We start from the raw sequence: 25,904 nt of genomic DNA, 5'->3' as shown, positions 1-25,904 counted from the left end.
GGGGGGAACAAGGAGTTCCCTGGCGATGGAAGAAGTGACCAAAATCATTCAATGGGCGGAGACTCACTCCTGCCACCTGTCTGCAATCCACATCCCAGGAGTGGAAAATTGGGAAGCGGATTTTCTGAGTCGTCAGACATTACATCCGGGGGAGTGGGAACTCCATCCGGAAATCTTTGCCCAAATTACTCAACTGTGGGGCATTCCAGACATGGATCTGATGGCCTCTCATCAGAACTTCAAGGTTCCTTGCTACGGGTCCAGATCCAGGGATCCCAAGGCGACTCTAGTAGATGCACTAGTAGCACCTTGGACCTTCAAACTAGCTTATGTATTCCCGCCGTTTCCTCTCATCCCCAGGCTGGTAGCCAGGATCCATCAGGAGAGGGCGTCGGTGATCTTGATAGCTCCTGCGTGGCCACGCAGGACTTGGTATGCAGATCTGGTGAATATGTCATCGGCTCCACCATGGAAGCTACCTTTGAGACGAGACCTTCTTGTTCAAGGTCCGTTCGAACATCCGAATCTGGTCTCATTCCAGCTGACTGCTTGGAGATTGAACGCTTGATCTTATCAAAACGAGGGTTCTCAGATTCTGTTATTGATACTCTTGTTCAGGCCAGAAAGCCTGTAACTAGAAAAATTTACCACAAAATATGGAAAAAATATATCTGTTGGTGTGAATCTAAAGGATTCCCTTGGGACAAGGTAAAGATTCCTAAGATTCTATCCTTTCTTCAAGAAGGATTGGAGAAAGGATTATCTGCAAGTTCCTTGAAGGGACAGATTTCTGCCTTGTCTGTGTTACTCCACAAAAAGCTGGCAGCTGTGCCAGATGTTCAAGCCTTTGTTCAGGCTCTGGTTAGAATTAAGCCTGTTTACAAACCTTTGACTCCCCCTTGGAGTCTCAACTTAGTTCTTTCAGTTCTTCAGGGGGTTCCGTTTGAACCCTTACATTCCGTTGATATTAAGTTATTATCTTGGAAAGTTTTGTTTTTGGTTGCAATTTCTTCTGCCAGAAGAGTTTCAGAATTATCTGCTCTGCAGTGTTCTCCTCCTTATCTGGTGTTCCATGCAGATAAGGTGGTTTTACGTACTAAACCTGGTTTTCTTCCAAAGGTTGTTTCTAACAAAAACATTAACCAGGAGATAGTCGTGCCTTCTTTGTGTCCGAAACCAGTTTCGAAGAAGGAACGTTTGTTGCACAATTTGGATGTTGTTCGCGCTCTAAAATTCTATTTAGATGCTACAAAGGATTTTAGACAAACATCTTCCTTGTTTGTTGTTTATTCTGGTAAAAGGAGAGGTCAAAAAGCAACTTCTACCTCTCTCTCTTTTTGGATTAAAAGCATCATCAGATTGGCTTACGAGACTGCCGGACGGCAGCCTCCTGAAAGAATCACAGCTCATTCCACTAGGGCTGTGGCTTCCACATGGGCCTTCAAGAACGAGGCTTCTGTTGATCAGATATGTAGGGCAGCGACTTGGTCTTCACTGCACACTTTTACCAAATTTTACAAGTTTGATACTTTTGCTTCTTCTGAGGCTGTTTTTGGGAGAAAGGTTTTGCAAGCCGTGGTGCCTTCCATTTAGGTGACCTGATTTGCTCCCTCCCTTCATCCGTGTCCTAAAGCTTTGGTATTGGTTCCCACAAGTAAGGATGACGCCGTGGACCGGACACACCTATGTTGGAGAAAACAGAATTTATGTTTACCTGATAAATTAGTTTCTCCAACGGTGTGTCCGGTCCACGGCCCGCCCTGGTTTTTTAATCAGGTCTGATAATTTATTTTCTTTAACTACAGTCACCACGGTATCATATGGTTTCTCCTATGCAAATATTCCTCCTTAACGTCGGTCGAATGACTGGGGTAGGCGGAGCCTAGGAGGGATCATGTGACCAGCTTTGCTGGGCTCTTTGCCATTTCCTGTTGGGGAAGAGAATATCCCACAAGTAAGGATGACGCCGTGGACCGGACACACCGTTGGAGAAAGTAATTTATCAGGTAAACATAAATTCTGTTTTTTCTTGAAGGATGCAGACTTCTTCCTGTACCACTGCTTGAAGAAGGTGTCTTCCAGAAACTGGCAGTAGGACTGGGAGTTGAGCTTGACTCCATCCTCAACCCGAAAAGGCCCCACAAGCTCATCTTTGATGATACCAGCCCAAACCAGTACTCCACCTCCACCTTGCTGGCATCTGAGTCGGACTGGAGCTCTCTGCCCTTTACCAATCCAGCCACGGGCCCATCCATCTGGCCCATCAAGACTCACTCTCATTTCATCAGTCCATAAAACCTTAGAAAAATCAGTCTTGAGATATTTCTTGGCCCAGTCTTGACGTTTCAGCTTGTGTGTCTTGTTCAGTGGTGGTCGTCTTTCAGCCTTTCTTACCTTGGCCATGTCTCTGAGTATTGCACACCTTGTGCTTTTGGGCACTCCAGTGATGTTGCAGCTCTGAAATATGGCCAAACTGGTGGCAAGTGGCATCTTGGCAGCTGCACGCTTGACTTTTCTCAGTTCATGGGCAGTTATTTTGCGCCTTGGTTTTTGCACACGCTTCTTGAGACCCTGTTGACTATTTTGAATGAAACGCTTGATTGTTCGATGATCACGCTTCAGAAGCTTTGCAATTTTAAGAGTGCTGCATCCCTCTGCAAGATATCTCACTATTTTTGACTTTTCTGAGCCTGTCAAGTCCTTCTTTTGACCCATTTTGCCAAAGGAAAGGAAGTTGCCTAATAATTATGCACACCTGATATAGGGTGTTGATGTCATTAGACCACACCCCTTCTCATTACAGAGATGCACATCACCTAATATGCTTAATTGGTATTAGGCTTTCAAGCCTATACAGCTTGGAGTAAGACAACATGCATAAAGAGGATGATGTGGTCAAAATACTCATTTGCCTAATAATTCTGCACACAGTGTATGTACTGTATAAATAAATGTGTAAGGCTTTGTCCTGTTATTGATATATATAGTCCTTAGTTCTTTTGTTTTGTATTGTTTTTTTTTATATTTTTAATCAATTGTGATAGTATGTACAAGATTTAACCTTTATAAGTATATGTTATTTTTAGAGTGGACTAGATATTTTCCCCTAACCGTATAGCTGGTTATTTACCACTGCATATAAATATTTAAGATATTTTATGTTAGAATGAAGTCAAGGGTTACTTTATTGAGAGGCCCCTTGCCAAGGCGGAAGTTCTACCTCTTTTCAAACCGTTTTTGGTTTTGTTTAATTATAAAACTGTGCTCTGCTGCTTAAAAATTGGACAAACAGTTGTGTTAATGTAAAGTTTTAGTCTGAAGTTTATATTTCTTTCATGTAATTAGCAAGAGTCCATGAGCTAGTGACGTATGGGATATACATTCCTACCAGGAGGGGCAAAGTTTCCCAAACCTTAAAATGCCTATAAATACACCCCTCACCACACCCACAATTCAGTTTTACAAACTTTGCCTCCCATGGAGGTGGTGAAGTAAGTTTGTGCTTGATTCTACGTTGATATGCGCTTCGCAGCAGGCTGAAGCCCGGTTTTCCTCTCAGAGTGCAGTGAATGTCAGAGGGATGTGAAGAGAGTATTGCCTATTTGAATACCATGGTCTTCCTCTAGGGGATCTATTTCATAGGTTCCCTGTTATCGGTCGTAGAGATTTCTTCTCCTACCTCCCTTTTCAGATCGACGATATACTCTTATATACCATTACCTCTACTGATTCTCGTTTCAGTACTGGTTTGGCTATCTACTTTATGTAGATGAGTGTCTTAGGGTAAGTAAGTCTTATTTCTATTTATGACACTCAAAGCTATGGTTGGGCACTTTATATGTAAAGTTCTAAATATATGTGTTTAAACTTATATTTGCCATGATTCAGGATAATCAGTATTCCTTCATTCAGACTGTCAGTTTCATTTTTTGGGAAAATGCATATAAATTTATTTTTTCTTACCTTAAATTTTCAATTTTCAATTGACTTTTTTTCAAAAAATTGCAGGCTGTTAGGCTCGCGGGTGCAGAAAATGCTTCTATTTATTGCGTCATTTTTGGCGCGAGACTCTTTTGGCGCAAAAATTTTGTAATTTCCGGCGTCATAGTTGGCGCCGGAAGTTTTTACGTAATTGCGTCATTTTTGACGTATGTGTATTGCGGACGTTTTTTGGCGACACTATTTTAGTCTCACTATTCAGTTGCTTCTGGTTTTCTTGAAGCTTGTTTCATTTTGCATTTTTTTCCCATTTCTGAAACTGCCATTTAAGGAATTTGATAATTTTGCTTTATATTTTGTTTTTTCTTTTACATATTGCAAGATGTCACTACCTGACCTTGGATCAGAATCTACTTCTGGAAAAACGCGGCCTGATGTCAGCTCTACCAAAGCTAAGTGCATTTGTTGTAAACTTTTGGTAACTGTCCCTCCGGCTGTTGTTTGTGATACTTGTCATGATAAGCTTTCAAACGCAGATAGTATTTCCATTAGTAATAATCCATTACCTGTTGTTGTTCCTTCAACATCTAATGTTCAGGATGTTCCTGTTAATGTTAAAGAATTTGTTTCTATATCTATTTGGAAGGCTCTGTCTGTTATTCCTCCTTCTGCTAAACGAAAGAGGTCTTTTAAAACTTCACATATTTCAGATGAATTTTTAAATGACCGCCATCGTTCTGACTTATCTATTTCTGATGTGGATCTATCTGATTCAGAAGATTCTACCTCAGATATTGACACTGATAAATCTTCATATTTATTTAAGATGGAGTTTATTCGTTCTTTACTTAAGGAAGTGTTGATTGCTTTAGATATGGAGGAGTCTAGTCCTCTTGATATTAAAACTACTAAGCATTTAAATGCAGTTTTTAAACCTCCTGTGGTTATTCCAGAAGTTTTTCCAGTTCCTGATGCTATTTCAGAAGTAATTTCTAGGAAATGAAATAGTCTGGGTACTTCTTTTACTCCTTCTCCAAGGTTTAAGAAATTGTACCCTTTGCCATCTGACAGATTAGAGTTTTGGGATAAAATCCCCAAAGTTGATGGGCTATTTCTACTCTTGCTAAATGTACTACTATTCCTACGGCAGATAGTACTTCGTTTAAAGATTCTTTAGATAGGAAGCTTGAATCCTTTCTAAGGAAGGCTTATTTATGTTCAGGTAATCTTCTTAAACCTGCTATTTCTTTGGCTAATGTTGCTGCAGCTTCAACTTTCTGGTTGGAGGCTTTAGCACAACAAGTGTCAGACCATAATGTTTATAGCATTATTAAACTCCTTCAACATGCTAATAACTTTGTGTGATGCCATTTTCGATATCATTAGAATTGATGTCAGGTACATGTCTTTAGCTATTTTAGCTAGAAGAGCTTTATGGCTTAAGTCTTGGAATGCAGATATGACTTCTAAGTCAACATTGCTTTCTCTTTCTTTCCAAGGTAATAAATTGTTTGGTTCTCAGTTAGACTTAATAATTTCAACTGTTACTGGGGGGGAATGGAGCCTTTTTACCTCAGGATAAAAAATCTAAAGGTAAATATAGGGCTGCTAATCATTTTCGTTCCTTTCGTCAGAATAAGGAACAAAAGCCTGACCCTTCCTCTAAAGGAACAGTTTCCGTTTGGAAACCTTCTCCAGTCTGGAATAAATCCAAGCCTTTTAGAAAGTCAAAACCAGCTCCAAAATCCACATGAAGGTGCGGCCCTCATTCCAGCTCAGCTGGTAGGGGGCAGGTTACGATTTTTAAAAGATATTTGGATCAATTCGATTCAAAGTCTTTGGATTCAGAACATTGATTCACAAGGGTACAGAATAGGTTTCAAGGTAAGACTGCCTGTGAGAAGATTTTTTCTTTCACGCATTCCAGTAAACCCAGTGAAGGCTCAAGCTTTTCTGAAATGTGTTTCAGATCTGGAGTGAGCTGGGGTAATTATGCCAGTTCCAGTTCTGGAACGGGCCTGGGGTTTTTATTCAAATCTGTTCATTGTTCCAAAGAAAGAGAATTATTTCAGACAGGTTCTGGATCTAAAAATATTGAATCGTTATGTAAGGATACCAACATTCAAAATGGTGACTATAAGGACTATTCTGCCTTTCTCCAACATAGGTGTGTCCGGTCCACGGCGTCATCCTTACTTGTGGGATATTCTCCTCCCCAACAGGAAATGGCAAAGAGCCCAGCAAAGCTGGTCACATGATCCCTCCTAGGCTCCGCCTACCCCAGTCATTCTCTTTGCCGTTGTACAGGCAACATCTCCACGGAGATGGCTTAGAGTTTTTTAGTGTTTAACTGTAGTTTTTCATTATTCAATCAAGAGTTTGTTATTTTCAAATAGTGCTGGTACGTACTATTTACTCAGAAACAGAAAAGAGATGAAGAATTCTGTTTGTATGAGGAAAATGATTTTAGCAACCGTAACTAAAATCCATGGCTGTTCCACACAGGACTGTTGAGAGCAATTAACTTCAGTTGGGGGAACAGAGTGCAGTCTCTTACTGCTTGAGGTATGACACATTCTAACAAGACGATGTAATGCTGGAAGCTGTCATTTTCCCTATGGGATCCGGTAAGCCATGTTTATTACGATTGTAAATAAGGGCTTCACAAGGGCTTATTTAAACTGTAGACCTTTTCTGGGCTAAATCGATTGATTATTAACACATATTTAGCCTTGAGGAATCATTTTATCTGGGTATTTTGATATAATAATATCGGCAGGCACTGTTTTAGACACAGGGTCCGTTCGAACATCCGAATCTGGTTTCACTCCAGCTGACTGCGTGGAGATTGAACGCTTGATTTTATCGAAGCGAGGGTTCTCAGATTCTGTGATCGATACTCTTGTTCAGGCCAGAAAGCCTGTGACTAGAAAGATTTACCACAATATTTGGAAAAAATATATCTGTTGGTGTGAATCTAAAGGATTCCCTTGGGACAAGGTTAAGATTCCTAGGATTCTATCCTTCCTTCAAGAAGGATTGGAAAAAGGATTATCGGCAAGTTCCCTGAAGGGACAGATTTCTGCCTTGTCGGTATTACTTCACAAAAAGCTGGCAGCTGTGCCAGATGTTCAAGCCTTTGTTCAGGCTCTGGTTAGAATCAAGCCTGTTTACAAACCTTTGACTCCTCCTTGGAGTCTCAATTTAGTTCTTTCAGTTCTTCAGGGGGTTCCGTTTGAACCCTTACATTCCGTTGATATTAAGTTATTATCTTGGAAAGTTTTGTTTTTAGTTGCGATTTCTTCTGCTAGAAGAGTCTCAGAATTATCTGCTCTGCAGTGTTCTCCTCCTTATCTGGTGTTCCATGCAGATAAGGTGGTTTTACGTACTAAACCTGGTTTTCTTCCAAAAGTTGTTTCTAACAAAAACATTAACCAGGAGATTATCGTACCTTCTCTGTGTCCAAAACCAGTTTCAAAGAAGGAACGTTTGTTGCACAATTTGGATGTTGTTCGCGCTCTAAAATTCTATTTAGATGCTACAAAGGATTTTAGACAAACATCTTCCTTGTTTGTTGTTTATTCAGGTAAAAGGAGAGGTCAAAAAGCAACTTCTACCTCTCTCTCTTTTTGGATTAAAAGCATCATCAGATTGGCTTACGAGACTGCCGGACGGCAGCCTCCCGAAAGAATCACAGCTCATTCCACTAGGGCTGTGGCTTCCACATGGGCCTTCAAGAACGAGGCTTCTGTTGATCAGATATGTAGGGCAGCGACTTGGTCTTCACTGCACACTTTTACCAAATTTTACAAGTTTGATACTTTTGCTTCTTCTGAGGCTATTTTTGGGAGAAAGGTTTTGCAAGCCGTGGTGCCTTCCATTTAGGTGACCTGATTTGCTCCCTCCCTTCATCCGTGTCCTAAAGCTTTGGTATTGGTTCCCACAAGTAAGGATGACGCCGTGGACCGGACACACCTATGTTGGAGAAAACAGAATTTATGTTTACCTGATAAATTTCTTTCTCCAACGGTGTGTCCGGTCCACGGCCCGCCCTGGTTTTTTTAATCAGGTCTGATATTTTATTTTCTTTAACTACAGTCACCACGGTACCATATGGTTTCTCCTATGCAAATATTCCTCCTTAACGTCGGTCGAATGACTGGGGTAGGCGGAGCCTAGGAGGGATCATGTGACCAGCTTTGCTGGGCTCTTTGCCATTTCCTGTTGGGGAGGAGAATATCCCACAAGTAAGGATGACGCCGTGGACCGGACACACCGTTGGAGAAAGAAATTTATCAGGTAAACATAAATTCTGTTTTTGTTCATCAAGGGCATTATATGTCCACAATAGACTTACAGGATGCATATCTTCATATTCCTATTCATCCGGATCACTATCAGTTCCTGAGATTCTCTTTTCTAGACAAGCATTACCAGTTTGTTGCTCTTCCTTTTGTTCTAGCTACAGCCCCAAGGATCTTTTCGAAAGTTCTCAGTGCCCTTTTCTCTGTAATCAGGGAGCAGGGTATTGCGGTATTTCCTTATATGGACGATATCTTGGTACTTGCTCAGTCTTTACATTCTGCAGGATCTCACACGAATCAACTTGTGTTGTTTCTTCAAAGACATGGTTGGAGGATCAATTTACCAAAGAGTTCCTTGATTCCTCAGACAAGGGTAACCTTTTTAGGTTTCCAAATAGATTCAGTGTCCATGACTTTGTCTCTTACAGAAAAGAGTCATCTGAAAGTGGTTTCAGCTTGTCGAAACCTTCAGTCTCAATCTTTCCCTTCGGTAGCTTTATGCATGGAAATTTTAGGTCTCATGACTGCTGCATCGGACGCAATCCCTTTTGCTCGTTTTCACATGAGACCTCTCCAGCTTTGTATGCTGAATCAATGGTGCAGGGATTATACAAAGATATCACAATTAATATCCATAAATCCCAATGTTCGTTCTTCTCTGACTTGGTGGTTGGATCACCATCGTTTAGTTCAAGGGGCCTCTTTTGTTTGTTCAACCTGGACTGTGATCTCAACAGATGTGAGTCTTTTAGGTTGGGGAGCTGTATGGGGATCTCTGACAGCGCAGGGGGTTTGGGAATCTCAGGAGGTGAGATTTCCAATCAATATTTTGGAACTCTGTACGATTTTCAGAGCTCTTCAATTCTGGCATCTTCTGAAGAGAGAATCGTTTATTTGTTTTCAGACAGACAATGTCACAACTGTGGCATATGTCAATCATCAAGGGGGGACTCACAGTCCTCAGGCTATGAAAGAAATATCTCGGATACTTGTATGGGCAGAATCCAGCTCCTGTCTAATTTCTGCGGTTCACATCCCAGGTATAGACAATTGGGAAGCGGATTATCTCAGTCGCCAGACGTTACATCCGGGCGAATGGTCTCTTCACCCAGAAGTATTTCTTCAGATTGTACAAATCTGGGGGCTTCCAGAAATAGATCTGATGGCATCTCATCTAAACAAGAAAATTCCCAGGTATCTGTCCAGATCCAGGGATCTTCAGGCGGAAGCGGTGGACGCGTTGTCACTTCCTTGGAATTATCAACCTGCTTATATCTTTCCGCCTCTAGTTCTTCTTCCAAGAGTGATTTCCAAAATCCTAATGGAGCGTTCGTTTGTACTGCTGGTGGCTCCAGCATGGCCGCACAGGTTTTGGTATGCGGATCTCGTTCGGATGGCAAGTTGCCAACCTTGGCCACTTCCGTTAAGGCCAGACCTTCTATCTCAAGGCCCATTTTTCCATCGGGATCTCAAATCATTAAATTTGAAGGTATGGAGATTGAACGCTTAATTCTTAGTCATAGAGGTTTCTCTGATTCAGTGATTAATACTATTTTACAGGCTCGTAAATCTGTGTCTAGGAAGATCTATTACCGAGTCTGGAAGACTTACATTTCTTTGTGTTCTTCACATAAATTCTCTTGGCATTCTTTTAGAATTCCTAGAATTTTACAATTTCTTCAAGATGGTTTGGATAAGGGTTTGTCTGCAAGTTCCTTGAAAGGACAAATCTCTGCTCTTTCGGTTCTTTTTCACAGAAAGATTGCTAATCATCCTAAAAATTCATTGTTTTGTACAGGCTTTGGTTCGAATTAAGCCTGTCATTAAGTCAATTTCTCCTCCTTGGAGTCTCAATTTGGTTCTGAGGGCTTTACAGGCTCCTCTGTTTGAACCTATGTATTCTCTGGATATTAAATTACTTTCCTGGAAAGTTTTGTTCCTTTTGGCCATCTCTTCTGCTAGAAGAGTTTCTGAATTATCTGCTCTTTCTTGTGAATCTCCTTTTCTGATTTTTCATCAGGATAAGGCGGTGTTGCGGACTTCATTTAAATTTTTACCTAAAGTTGTGAATTCTAGCAACATTAGTAGAGAAATTGTTGTCCCTTCATTGTGTCCTAATCCTAAGAATTCTCTGGAGAGATCTTTACATTCTTTGGATGTAGTTAGAGCTTTGAAATATTATGTTGAAGCAACTAAAGATTTCAGGAAGACTTCTAGTCTATTTGTTATCTTTTCTGGTTATAGGAAAGGTCAGAAGGCTTCTGCCATTTATTTGGCGTCTTGGTTAAAGTCTTTGATTTATCATGCTTATGTGGAGTCGGGTAAATCCCCGCCTCAAAGGATTACGGCTCATTCTACTAGGTCAGGTTCTACTTCCTGGGCTTTTAAGAATGAAGCTTCTGTTGATCAGATTTGCAAAGCAGCAACTTGGTCTTCTTTGCATACTTTTACTAAATTCTACCATTTTGATGTTTTCTCTTCTTCTGAAGCAGTTTTTGGTAGAAAAGTACTTCAGGCAGCCATTTCAGTTTGATTCTTCTGCTTATAATTTCAGTTTTTTTCATTATAAAATTAAAACTTTTTGATTTGGGTTGTGGATTATTTTTTCAGCGTTATTGGCTTTATTTTATCCCTCCCTCTCTAGTGACTCTTGCGTGGGGTATCTGCTATCCCATACGTCACTAGCTCATGGACTCTTGCTAATTACATGAAAGAAAACATAATTTATGTAAGAACTTACCTGATAAATTCATTTCTTTCATATTAGCAAGAGTCCATGAGGCCCACCCTTTTTGTGGTGGTTATGATTTTTTTGTATAAAGCACAATTATTCCAATTCCTTATTTTTGATGCTTTCGCTCCTTTCTTATCACCCCACTTCTTGGCTATTCGTTAAACTGAATTGTGGGTGTGGTGAGGGGGGTATTTATAGGCATTTTAAGGTTTGGGAAACTTTGCCCCTCCTGGTAGGAATGTATATCCCATACGTCACTAGCTCATGGACTCTTGCTAATATGAAAGAAATTAATTTATCAGGTAAGTTCTTACATAAATTATGCTTTATAACACTCAGTATGTGGATTCTATTTTAAATATAGGAAACAATTACTGATTCTTTTTTATCTGATTAGTCGATTAATCGAAAAAATAATCGGCCGATTAATCAATTATGAAAATAATCGTTAGTTGCAGCCCTAATACAATTGTATTTAATCGCCATTTATGTTGCATATTAACCCTCTTTCCTGTGATGTAAATGCTCTTAGCCTTTTTTTAAGTTAACTCAACTGTGGTGGTTTGATGTTATTTTTGAAATTTGTCACAAGTTGATATCCTTTTGGTTTAGCTGTATTGGGGTTTTTAAGCTTTTTCAGCTAAATACTCCTCATCATCTATATGATATAATATAATTGGCTACCTTATATCCTTTCCTCAGATAGCCCTTGTTAGGTGTTATTCTCAGGGGGGGGGGAGTGTCAGGTCAGGCCGAAGCCTCTGGGCCGCTGTACCACCTGAAGCAGATGTAGATTATCTGATAAGGATCCCTTAGAATGACTCAGACCACGCAGCAATATGATCTAAAGCCAATCATGCTTATTGAACAGTGCAAGCCTATCTTATAGACTTCAGTAACAGCATACAGGGTTAAGGGGATGACACGTTAGGACTGCGTCATTTTACACAGTTATACAGAGTTACACACAGTGTGATTCTGGAAATTCACTAGCTCATAAACAATATTCTATAGTCATAATAAACCATGCATCTGCAGAGACACCAAGGTCGCTGGACCATCTTATTGATAGAACATTCTTCTGGGCGTGCGGCCAGGGACTTTCTACAAGGCTAACCGGCTAAGGAAAATACAATAGCAAGCATATATTTCTCACTACAGAATGAACCATTATAATAAAGTTAATCATTACAAAATGGATGCTAATCATCACAAGATGGCTGCGAGGAACAAGATGGCGCCCAAAAACAAGATGGCGCTAGTCAGGTTCACATTAACCCCTAACATACCATCCTTTTATTCTAACAGAATAACATAAAAATAGACAGGCATAGAAAATTAGTAAAGCCTTATATTATGGTAACAGAAATCTATGTGAGGATACTAAAGAGAAAAATATTCAAATGTCGTGATATACGTTTATAGGCTAATTGTCACTGCATATAGGTGCAGCCTCTCCAATACCTTCCATCTATCTTCCAGCCTCCCCAAAACTACCGGTCTACTTGCACAGAGACCCAACCAGCCCCCCATCTACCCCCAAACAACACTGCATCTTTTATTTCTCCACCTGCATTGCTAGCACCCCCCAATATGTCCAACAGTTCTTTCTCCACAGTAAAGCATGACATAGCCACAGCACAACTGTCTCTAGGTGGCCTCTGATCATTTTAAGAACAGTCTTTGTCCATTTAGAGCGCTTCACCTTGCTCAGACACTTTGCTATAATACAGTTCTCCAACAGTTCATTTGCAGTAGGGGTGCTTATCCAGTGTTCTTCCGCAGGGAGATGCTGGAAATCTGATGGTTTGTTCATGGGGTAGACAAGGCAACCAGTGGATCCCCAAGGCAACCAGACACTCGAGTCACAGGGAGTCTAGGAAGCAAACAGAAACAGTACAGGATGAGTACACACCGCAATACAATCACATGTATGTCCAAATAAAACTTCACTTTCATCCTATGTCATTTAAAATCAAACAAAACATTGTTGATATATAATACAAACTAAATACATTGATACTTCTCAGAGAATAATTTACAACTTCTCTATACACTTTTAAATGGTACTTCATGAATACTAAGCAAGTGAAAACCTGCCAGACTTCATCAAGGGGCTGAATGGTTATGCTAAAACGTATGCTAAGGCCTGCCCTGTAGCAACAAAGAAAAAAGGAAAACAGTCAATAAAAATAAATGAATTTCTTTACACTGTCACTTTGAACTTCTAAAAATAAAAGAACCTCGTGTTGCTTTATTCTGCATGGCTGCTATGTATAATGTTTATAATTCTCCAACCATGATCCTATTATTCAACCATCTCATCAGATATAAACACTACTAGTTTCCTAATTATTTTATGCAACCTAAATTCTCTCACACTCCTGTATGAGGAAAGCATACAAACAGAACATCATTTAAAACTACAAACTCTTTTAAAGGTAAACACATCTTTATGGGAAGATAATTCCTTTAAATAACAAACCTCTGTAACTACAAAATTCAAATAGCAAATACCATACCAATTAATTAATAAAAGGGAAAAATACATTTGCTTTTATGGACTTTAATTATGCTATTCCCTAAACAAATATTTCTCTGTATAATTAATATAAACTTCTAGCTGAGATGTGTCCTCCTTATGTTCTAGAGGGTGAAGGGTCTAAAATATTATGATATATTGCAGCATTTTCCTTAAGCATATTTTTATACTCAGTGGACCATTCAATAGGGTACAATACTGCAAAGTTCACAGTTACCTTTATCTAAAGGGTTACTTTGTTAAGCACATAAACTATAATGTGCACTAATACCAATAAAGCGTACTTTTCTGCAGACAAAACTATATGATCTCTTATACCTAATATGATCAATAAAAATAAAACAAATACAAGAGAATACAAAACAAGCGATATAAGGAATCGAGTTAAAACAATACTCCCCTAATTTAATTGGTTGACCCTGTAACAGCATAACAGGTTTTCCATATTAACCGGCCAGGCACAGTCCAGAGAAGGATAGTCTTTATATCCTGAAGACACACATCAGAGGAAACAGTCATGGATTACCCAGAGTCCAGTTCTGGGGCTGGTACCAGCATGCAAAGCAAAGAATGGATCCAAAGATAGTTCAGCAACTTTTACTGCAGTATGGTGGTTAAAACAAGCTTGACAAAAGGTCTTTTATCTTCATCTTTTCTTTCTTTAAAGGTTTACTTGCATTCAATCTTTAATCTTTTAAAGAGTGCACTTATGGAATTTTGTCTGTACAGATTTTACCTAAATATGGAAACTCAAAAATAATTCAGTTAGTTTCTTTAATCTCTGGATACAGCTGCATACTCTCATCCTGCAAATACAAATATAGTGTTAAGAACCAAATAGAAAAATAAAAAAAAAAACATTTTAGGCATCTGAAATATGAGAGCAAAATAAAACACAGAAAGACAATGAAGAGATAGAATCCACCAGGGAGGGAAAAAGGAGTGGGGTATGAGTATACAGGCTACGACCGGGGTGGCCATCAAGGTAGATGATGTCCGTGGCCAGATTCCCAATGAAGGAAAGTTCTAGACAATCCTAGGGACGTAGTGCATCCTGCATAGGGATAAGACAGGGAAATTTAGGGCACAGCTGGTGATTAGGCAATAACATTGTAAGAGGAGATTCAAAACGTCTTAGGTTCACCTCCTAAAAACAATCACCCCCATTACATAAAGACATTCATCACTACTCATCAATACTTCACCCTTGTTTGAAACATCCCATGTGACACGCAAACACAACATAACAAGAAACCAAACTACAAATCATGCACTCCACTCATGCAGAGACAATTCTCAATAGCAAGCAAAATCAAATACACTTCACTATTCAATATGCTGTCCATACAGCACGCTTCCACACGTAGTCACAAAAGAGAAAAACATAACAAACATAACATTGAAAACCAATTGTTCTTTTCTTTCACAAAACAAAACATTAGCTGCCGACACAAACTTCAAACAACCACAATTAACCTGAAATTCAACACATATTCTGACATTCCCTGAAACGCAGCACTCGCAAAACACCATGCAAATCCACAGTTAAAGGGACATACTAGTATAACTGAAACTTTCATTATTCAGATAGGACTTTTAATTGTAACCAACTTTCCAATGTACTTTTATCATCAAAATCGCTTTTTTTCCTCTTGGTATGCTTAGATTAAACTAAACATAGGTAGGCTCATATGCTAATTTGTAAGCCTTTGAGGGCTGCCTCTTATCACAGGCTGTTTAAATCTCTTTTCAACACAAAGAGACAAAATACAAGTAAGCTATTTAAATAAAACTGTGTGCAGGCCCAGGGGGTTATCCAAGATCCAGCACAACATAATGCTAAATTTAAGACAATAGACAATAAACAGTCACAGTCATGTGACCAGGGGGCTGGAAGAAGACCCCTAGACACAAGGCAACTGCCGAGGCAACAAGTATAGAGATATAACTGTGTCGGTTATGCAACACTGGGGAATGGGTAATAAAGGGATTATCTATCTTTAAAACAATAACAAATATAGGGGAAGACTATCCCTTTAAATAAATCAGGTGTGGCACAAATAAGTTGTGAAAAGCTCAAGAATCCAGTCTGACTCATCCAGTCTTGTCAGTGTAAACTAAATCAGTTTTGTTAGATCAAAACTATAATCAGATAAATTAGCAAGTTATGTAAATTCAGTAGAATCAGATAAATTGTGCATCATTTGTTTGCCATCCCCTATTGCCTTAATATAGGGGTGTTTATTGTAAACACTTATTATAGACCACGGCTTAGCTGTTAAGCAGCAATAAAACTTATTGCAATTATAGTTGTAGACTGGTTAATAACCAAATAACTATATATATTTTTAAAGTGTCACTTAAATTAATTCATTAAATAATATTTCATTTATTTATTGAACTCAGTGGGGGTTATTTTAATGACAAAGAGTTCTGTAATATCTGTGAGATACAGTTTGACAGCAGACGGCCACAGAAATAAAATTATCAGTTTTAAGTTAGATTCTGTGACAGAATATAATATAAATACTTGGTTTTTTTTTGTTAGCAATTTATAGTTATCATTCTTTATAACATAGAACACCAGTACTGCCGCTTTAAATGTAAAGTACAAATGTTTCTCTCTGCGACAAAGCCAAACACAAGAGAGAACTTTTTTTTTTTTTTTAAGAAAACCAAAACATGCACAGTGTTATCATTCTTCTCAAGGATAGTAAGGCAAGCTTAAAGTTTCATTTTTACTTAAAGGAGAAACACTGTTTACTGCTTAAAAATATAAAATTCACACTAAAACCTGATAAATGCTACTTATTTCAACAACAACAAAATTATTGGATCTAACTCTGTGTATAATTTGAAATTCACCATTCTGCAGCTCTCAAGCCAAATATAACAACCGCATATAACACAAAAATAAGCTTTCTACTCAAGAATAACAATAAAATTTCCCATTTAAATTATTCCCAATGATCCATGGGCCTTACTTATAATAAAAAAAATGTATACTGACGTTCATTAAATAGCCTAAGCAAGCATAAGCAGCATAAAAACGCACTCACAGTGGGATGCAGGCTAGTTAAAGGGACATTTTACCCAAATGAAAAATAATCTTTAATTGAAACTGCTAACACAGTTAAATATACTAGTGTTAGGCTTACATTAAACCTCATTGTCTTTTCTGTAAATATTCCCTTAAAATCTCAGATGTTATATCAGTTTGCCTGTATCCCTTTAAATATTGTCACTCCTCTGTTTGTTTTTCTTGTGTTTTTTTTTTCCTTCCCTAGTCTCACAGATCGCTACACTAAAATTGTAGACAACTTATCACTTCAGTTTGCATTACAGAGAGAATTCAGTTACACTGCAAAAGAAACATCTGCTATCTAAACGGCAGATTTAAAAAGAATATATACAAGGAAAGGTCTCTCAATAAAATATGCTTTGCAAACTGCTATTCGTGAACTCCTTTCACCAGTGTGAACTGATCCTTTAAATAATAAGATGATAATTTTCTAGTGCTCTGTCTACGCACTGAACTCTGATTTTACAGACAAATATAAAATAAGGATTATCCGAGATTCAATCCATTACAATTTACATCAGCTATACACAAACTTACAAATGCAACTTCTCCTACATTTTATACTATGCAGCTTGTATAACAAGTCATGGACAATACATTAATATCAACACTATGTTACAGTGGACTGTCCCTTTAAGGACTAACCATTTAGCACGTAAATTACATATGTATATCCCAACCATAATTTAGGCTGCTTGTATGATTTACCACACAAATTCCACCTCTGTACTGTAGCATGACCTGCAGATTAATTTACTTGCAACAGAAACGCACGAACTCTTAGATAAAATTACAATTACAGCCTATAACTATATTTCATCTTTTGCACTAACTCCGTGCACAGACCTTACAAATACAACATACTTAACCCATTAATCATACGAGAAACACTCTCATATTTACCAGAGCGTGACAAAAATCACACACACTATCGCACTTTCAAAGCCGTTACTTCCCCAGAGACAGAACTTTTTTTTTTTTTTTCAGTTTCTGCTATGAGATTTTTTCTTGTGATGACATCTCAGATCACTCTATGTTCTGCCTTGGGGGTTACTTCACTTGCAAAAACAATATATTTATATGACGCAACAGATGGACAGTTTTTCAAACTTGCTTACAACAATAATCACTCAAAATTAAAACTGCACCTATAACACACATACTTAAAACATGCTGTTGACATTAAAATACAGGTATATAAAAAAATAACACTACAAAATACCTCCTTACAACGTCTGATTTCCCAGCAGAGAAACAGAAAGAAACATTTTTACAGCGATACAGACACACAAACCCATCTCATCTCGCATACCAGAGATTCACTCCATTTTTTCCTTTCTCAGAAAAACATCTATTTCATAGCGTACCAAAGACATATAAAAATACCACAGGATTAACTTTTCACCAAATTTAAAAATTAATTTTAGCCAGAATCCACGCAGAATGGCCATTTTCTGCATAGATTGGGATAAAAAATTTCAAATAATACATTCTGTTTTTGGTTTAGAGTAAATCTGTTACACGTATACCACAGTGAGAACCGACAGACCATCACACATTATGCATCTCAATATACAAAATTTCCTTTTCATTACTGCAAGCAAACAAAAAGTTTTACAAACGGAGCTGCTGTAACAGTTTTTTTTTTGTTTTTTGTTTTCTGATCTATGTGCCCGCTCAGTGGTGGCCCCCCTTCTTTGCCTGCTACATTTTTTTAACACAGAGATTTCTCTATTTACCACACAGCAGTGCTTCACTGACAGTGTTTTGAAATGTTTCTGTCTTTAGCAGAAACTATTAACCCTTTTGTAGACATTATACATGTAATCTTCTCTGTGCATTATTATCTATAAGCAGATCCCATTCCTCGACACAATAATAGCAACAATAATAACATGCATAGCCACTTAATATTTTCTAAGCACAGCACAATTTTATAGCAGTAACCAACAAATAAGCAAAGCAAGCATCAGATTTCAACATGAGTTTCAGGTGGGTAACAAAACTCTATTATGGGAATGAATATGGAAAACTTTAACACACGTGAGGCTTACTCACTACCAACTTGCACAGGGGACTTATCTTAAAAGCCTGCCGTCAAGTTGCATTTATCTCTTGCGCGCTTATCACAGACAGGACTCACAATACCTGTTGTAAACCAGCACAGGACTATTAACCTGTCTGGAGGGGTTATCACAACTGTCGGCAGGACTTTAACCTCCACAAACCTGCGCCTCAACCGCAGGAACCCCTTAAGCCTTTATCATATATTACCCAACACCTATTACCAGACTAAATTTAGGTTCAGATTCACAGAGGGAAAGCATGGTAAAAGCACTCATACTCACCCGCTGCGAATCCAACAAACTGACACCAAAATTGTTAGGTGTCATTCCCAAGGGGGGTTGTCAGGTCAGGCCGAAGCCTCTGGGCCGCTGTACCACCTGAAGCAGATGTAGATTATCTGATAAGGATCCCTTAGAATGACTCAGACCACGCAGCAATATGATCTAAAGCCAATCATGTTTATTGAACAGTGCAAGCCTATCTTATAGACTTTAGTAACAGCATACAGGGTTAAGGGGATGACACGTTAGGACCGCGTCATTTTACACAGTTATACAGAGTTACACACAGTGTGATTCTGGGAATTCACTAGCTCATAAACAATATTCTATAGTCATAATAAACCATGCATCTGCAGAGACACCAAGGTCGCTGGACCATCTTATTGATAGAACATTCTTCTGGGCGTGTGGCCAGGGACTTTCTACAAGGCTAACCGGCTAAGGAAAATAGAATAGCAAGCATATATTTCTCACTACAGAATGAACCCATATAATAAAGTCTAATCATTACAAAATGGATGCTAATCATCACAAGGTGGCTGCGAGGAACAAGATGGCGCCCAAAAACAAGATGGCGCTAGTCAGGTTCACATTAACCCCTAACAGCCCTGCCATGATTTCTCGTTGACTTCAACCTCCCTGTTGATAATCCCACTGCCTCCTATGCAAAACAACTTCTGCAACTTACTTCCTCTTTAGGCCTGTCACAATGGACTGACTCTCCCACTCACAAAGATGGTCACTCCCTTGATTTGTTTTTCTGCTATCGATGCACTATCTCAAACTTCACAAACTCACCTTTTCCTCTTTCTGACCACCACCTCCTCAATTGTAACATCACCTCCCTCCCTACAACTCTCCCTCCTTCTACCCCTCACACTAAACTTCACAGAAGTATCAAGTCATTAGATCATCAACAGCTTGCTAGCTCTCTCGAACCAATTCTCTCTTCCATCCGCTCCTTTTCCTGTCCTGATGAATCTATCTGCCACTTAAACTCCACCCTTACATTGGTCCTTGATAATCTGGCCCCAGCTACCATAGCTCGGAAACCATACACTCATCATTAGCCCTAGCATATTCCTCTGACACAGTACCTACGCAGATGTTCCCGTACTGCTGACCGACACTGGAGGAAATCTCGGAGTTCTGCTCACTTTCTTCACTATAAGTTCATCTTGAACTCTTATTATTCTGCCCTTAATCTTTATAAGCAACATAACTTCTCTACGCTTTCTTCAAACCCAAAACTTCTGTTCTCCACATTCAATACTCTTCTACGCCCAACCCCACTTCCCACCATAACTTTTTTCTCTCAGCTCAATATTTTGCCAGTGTCAGGGTTTTTTCCCTGTTTTGTTTGCCATGTGCTGCTGGCAGCCATTTTACTCACCTCTCTTGCTGACTCTTGTACATTGTGGGAGATGCTGCTCATTTCCTGTACTTCCTTTTATGACCAGACTGGTGTACATCATTCGTGTGAGACAGGATGCAGTCTCAGAATTGTGATATCATCACTTATTATTTAAAGGGCCTCTGTTCAGTATGCTTTGCCTTTGCGTTTTCCTAGACCTGTTTGTGAGAGTTTCTGTGTATTACCTGGCTGTCTGACGTCCTTCCTGGTTCCTGATCCCAGGCTTGTTCCTGACTCTGCTGTTTTCCTTGTTCCTGATTCTAGCTCGTCTGACTACTTGCTTTGGCTCCTGACTCGGCTCGTCTGACTACCAGCTCTGGTTTTGACTCTTGGCATGTTATTTGACTTGTGAACTTTTTATTATTTTTTGTTATTAATAAAGGTGTGATTATTTTTGCACTTCTCGTCTCAGTCTTATTCCTTACACCCTGACTGCCAGTTACTTGAACAACAAAATAGACTCCATCAGAAATTAAATCAGCTCTCAACATACTACCGGTCCATCACCCCCTCAAAAGCTCACAATCATCCAAAACCCACATAGCCATAAATTTAGCTCTTTTGCCCCTGTTACAGAGGAAGAAGTTTCTGCCCTTTTACTATCCTCTCACCTCATTACCTGTCCCCTCAACCTCATCCCCTCACAACTACTCCCCTCCCTCTCTTCTACCCTTACCTCTATACTCACACACATCTTTAACCTCTCCCTCAGCACTGGTATAGTTCCCACATCTCTTAAACATGCATTAGTCACACCTATCCTCAATAACATTAAACTCCCTTCTTAACCCACTGCAATCTGGATTTCACCCCCTTCACTCAACAGAGACAGCAATTGTTAAGGTTTCCAATGAACTACTTACAGCAAAATCCAAAGGCCACTTCTCTCTACTTATCCTCCTTGATCTGTCTTCAGCCTTTGATACTGTTGACCACCCTCTTTTGCTCCATACCCTCCAATCCTTCGGCATCTGCGACACAGCTCTCTCTTGGTTCTCTTCCTATCTGTCTAACCGTACCTTTAGTGTAGCCTTCTCTGGGGCATCCTCTGCCCCGTTACCTCTTTCTGTTTGGGTTACCACAAGGCTCTGTCCTCAGTCCCCTTCTCTTCTCAATCTACACGTCCTCATTAGGTTCCTTAATAAAGTCTCATGGCTTTCATTATCATTTGTATGCCGGTGATACCCAAATCTACACCTCTGAACCAGAAAAATCTCCTTCCTTGCTAACCCGTGTCACTAACTGTCTCTCTCATATCTCATCTTGGATGTCCTCTCACTACCTCAAGCTAAATGTCTCCAAAACTGAGTTCCTTATCTTCCACCCTTCTTCCAAAATCTCCACACCCCCATGTCTCTAACTGTTGATAACTCCATTACCCTAACCTCACATGCCCAATGTCTTGGGGTCACACTTGATGCAGATCTTTATTTCACTCCTCACATTCAGTCCTTGGCTAAAGCCTGCTGCTCCCACCTTAAAAACATTGCTTAAATTAGACATTTCCTTACACAAGACACACCTAAGATTTGAATCCACTCTCATTCTTTCCTACCTCAACTATTGCAACTCCATCCTCTCTGGTCTCCCTAGCTGCCGCCTAGCTCCTTTACAATGCATAATGAATGCCTCTGCCAGGCTCATCTTCCTTACACGTCACTCTTCATCTGCTGCACCTCTCTGCCATGTCCTTCACTGGCTTCCTCTTGCCTCCAGGATTAAACACAAAATTCTCAATATGACACACAAAGCCCTCAACTGCATTGCTCCCCCTTACATCTCAGATCTTGTCTCCTGATACTTTCCCTCCCATCCCCTTCGCACCATTCATGATCTACTCTCCTCTCTTGTTACCTCCTCACATTCCCATTTACAAGATTTCTCCAGACTGGCTCCCATCTTATGGAACTCTCTGACTCACTCCACAAGACTCTCCTCTCGTTTTAAAAGCTTTAAGGGCTCCCTGAGGAGTCTACTATTCAGGGACGCGTACAACCTACACTAACCTTCCTTAACTCCACTGCTATCCCCTTAAACCCCATAGCACCTTAGCCTATGAGCCCAGCTGTTTGTAGTTCACCTTCATAAGAGCTGACTACAACAGTGCAACTCTCTTCCCGGTATTGTTTTTTATATACCACCTATCTTCATAGCGCTGCGGAACCTGTTGGCGCTCTACAAATACCTGATAATAATAATTGCCTGAGTAATACAGCTGGCTGGGGAGCTGCTGATTATCCCAGAAGGTGTAGTTGACACGTAAGTGAGATTCTTCTTTCTGATGAAGATTTTATATATTGCTTAGATATACTACACCACCTGGGGCCATTTTCTTTGTTTTGTTGTTCTAGAGTTATCCTTGTTTTAACTACAAGCACAAAAGCAGTAGTTACAATTATTTTAGCCCATAAACTAATCTTTATATTACTAAATGTTTCTGTGGACACAATTTTAAAAGGAATAGATATATTAGGTAGATAAACAACAGCATTATATTAAAGTTAGTTCAGTCTTTGACTAAGTGTGAATTCTTAGAAATAGTGCCTAATGTCCAGTAAACTGCCCTTAAGCCTTAGCATGCAAAATGTCTAGTTGTCACAGTGTCTACTACAAGTGTAGGAGACTGACTAAATCAGAACAGTTTGATGATAAAATAATTATGTAATTAATAACATTACTCCCATTGTGTTTCTTATTGACAGGTGAATTCACAAACTGCAATAATCCTAGTCATGATCAGAGTGCAGATGCTTCTTTACATCTTCTTCAAAATCAAAGAAGCCATGTGGAAAATGTATGTTATGAAAGTGGGAAATGTTTTCTTAAGAAATCACATCTTTTTAAACATCTAAAGATTCATACAGGAGAAAAGCCATTTTCCTGTCCTATATGTGGGAAATGTTTCAACCATAAAAGAAGTCTTGTTGCTCATCAGAAAAATCATACAGGAGAAAAAGAATTTTCATGTTCTGAATGTGGGAAATGCTTTACTCAGAAATCAAATCTTATTCGTCATCAGAAAATTCATACAGGGGTGAAAGGATTTTCATGTTCTGACTGTGGGAAATGTTTTACTCAGATATCAACTCTTCTTATGCATCAAAAAATTCATACAGGGGAAAAAGGATTTCCATGTTCTGACTGTGGAAAATGTTTTATCCTGAAATCATATCTTATTAGGCATCAGAAAATTCATACAGGGGAGAAAGCATTTTCATGTTCTGACTGTGGGAAATGTTTTACTCTGAAATCAACTCTTATTATGCATCAGAAAATTCATACAGGGGAGAAAGCATTTTTATGTTCTGACTGTGGGAAATGTTTTACTCTGAAATCAACTCTTATTATGCATCAGAAAATTCATACAGGGGAGAAAGCATTTTCATGTTCCGAATGTGGGAAATGTTTTACTCGGAAATCACATCTTCTTAGCCATGAGAAAACTCATACAGGAGAAAAAGCATTTTCGTGTTCTGACTGTGGAAAATGTTTTACTCGGAAATCAACTCTTCTTATGCATCAGAAAATTCATACAGGGGAGAAAGCATTTTCATGTCCTTACTGTGGGAAATGTTTTACTCTGAAATCAAATCTTATTACACATCAGAAAATTCATACAGGGGTAAAGGGATTTTCATGTTCTGACTGTGGGAAATATTTTACTCGGAAATCAACTCTTCTTATGCATCAGAAAATGCATACAGGAGAAAAAGCATTTTCGTGTTCTGACTGTGGGAAATGTTTTACTCAGAAATCAAATTTTATTAGGCATCAGAAAACTCATGTTAAAAGAAATCAAAGTTTAACCTCCTAAGTGCAGATGAATAATATGGTAGTTGTCACCCACACAATACCAAGTGCTGATGATGACTGCATGTGACCCCCTAGGGCGTGCAGTTTTGGAGCTGTTTGAGGTCCCTTCTGCACCTCAAGCGTTTGAGGTGACACCAGGGTAGATTTGATTTAATGTTATGATTTAAATCACTAGTCTGTAAGACCGATTTAAATCATTGTTTTCATTTTTAGAATAAGTTTTCAGATTATTTTTTTATAGTTATACCAGGCTATTACTAAATTGGTTATATATCATTAGATATGCATAGATAGATCATTGAAATGAAATAAATTATTTGGAGGTGAATTATCTCCAGTTAAATTGGTTAATCATTCACATTTGATAAACTTTTCAACTGTACTTTATTGGTAGGAGGAAAATTATTACATTAATAATAATAGAAATAGTTTTATTTTACTAAAACAATAAAATTATTTTTAATCCTTGCCCCTCCCTCCTCACACTTAGGGCCTTGCCCAGAGGCAGAACTTTTTTTCACTTTCTGCGATGAGATTTTTTTTTAAATGAAATTCGATTTTAAATTAGGCAGATGCACTAATGCACCAACTATATTGCAATGTGTTGATTAAAGGGACACTGTACCCAAATTTTTTCTTTTGTAATTCAGAAAGAGTATGCAATTTTAAGCAACTTTCTAATTTACTCCTATTATCAATTTTTCTTCGTTCTCTTGCTATCATTATTTGAAAAAGAAGGCATCTCAGCTTTTTTTTTGTTTCAGTACTCTGGACAGCACTTTTATTGGTGGATGAATTTATCCACCAATCAGCAAGGACAACCCAGGTTGTTCACCAAAAGTGGGCCGGCATCTAAACTTAACATTCTTGCATTTCAAATAAAGATACCAAGAGAATGAAGAAAATTTGATAATAGGAGTAAATTAGAAAGTTGCTTAAAATTTCATGCTCAATGTGAATCACGAAAGAAAATTTTTGGGTACAGTGTCCCTTTAACTGGAGAGTAAAGCAGTTTTAAAAGTTTTATAATATATTGCATTGCAAATTAGCTGCAGAAAAAAATAAAATTGTGTTATGTTTTTAAAATTTCTCAATTTTTTTTTTCTTTGCTTTAGGTCTAACATTACATAATTAGAAGGTTAAATGTAATAAAAAGGTGCATTGCTCGCATTAACTTCTTAAATTCGGGAGTAAGAGCTTTGCAAACCATGAAGGACTAGGAGACGAGGTTAAATAAATACATACAAATAATATACAGTATATATATATATTTATATATATATATATATAAATATATATATACATACACACACACACTTTTTATATATATATATATACATATATATATATATACACACACATATATATATATATATATATATATATATATATATATACACACACACACACATATATATATATATATACACACACATACATATATATACTGTGTATATATATATATATATATGTGTGTGTGTGTGTGTGTGTAACTAATGCAGGGACATGGCAGATTTTATAATTTTACTACTAAAAATTGCCATGTTATGTGCCTGTATCATTTGCTGCATTAAAAGTATGGCATGTGTCTGCAGGAATATGATTTTTTTTTTTTTTTTACAAATAAAAGGAATAGGCTTTCTATCATCTTAGACACTTAGAACCTAGTTTATGGCTTCATTTATTAATATACACCAGTAATTCACACCAAAGGTCATCTGCTAGGGT

General features: G+C 38.5%; 1 protein-coding gene across 1 annotated transcript in view; it reads left to right on the top strand.

Annotated features, from left to right (window-relative positions):
- Window positions 1-24,748, top strand: part of LOC128657125 (gastrula zinc finger protein XlCGF26.1-like) — a 155,453-nt gene extending 130,705 nt beyond the window's left edge. Inside the window, exon 9 of the mRNA XM_053711372.1 lies at window positions 23,066-24,748. Within this exon, the coding sequence (XP_053567347.1) occupies window positions 23,066-24,177 (1,112 nt within the window). The 3' untranslated portion in view covers window positions 24,178-24,748. The remainder of the gene's footprint in view (window positions 1-23,065) is intronic.
- The last annotated feature ends 1,156 nt before the right edge of the window (window positions 24,749-25,904 follow it).

This window comes from Bombina bombina, chromosome 4, assembly GCF_027579735.1.
Source record: "Bombina bombina isolate aBomBom1 chromosome 4, aBomBom1.pri, whole genome shotgun sequence".
Lineage (NCBI taxonomy): Eukaryota > Metazoa > Chordata > Amphibia > Anura > Bombinatoridae > Bombina > Bombina bombina.
The sequence above is the reverse complement of the archived record's forward strand: the minus strand, read 5'-3'. Positions and strand labels throughout refer to the sequence as shown.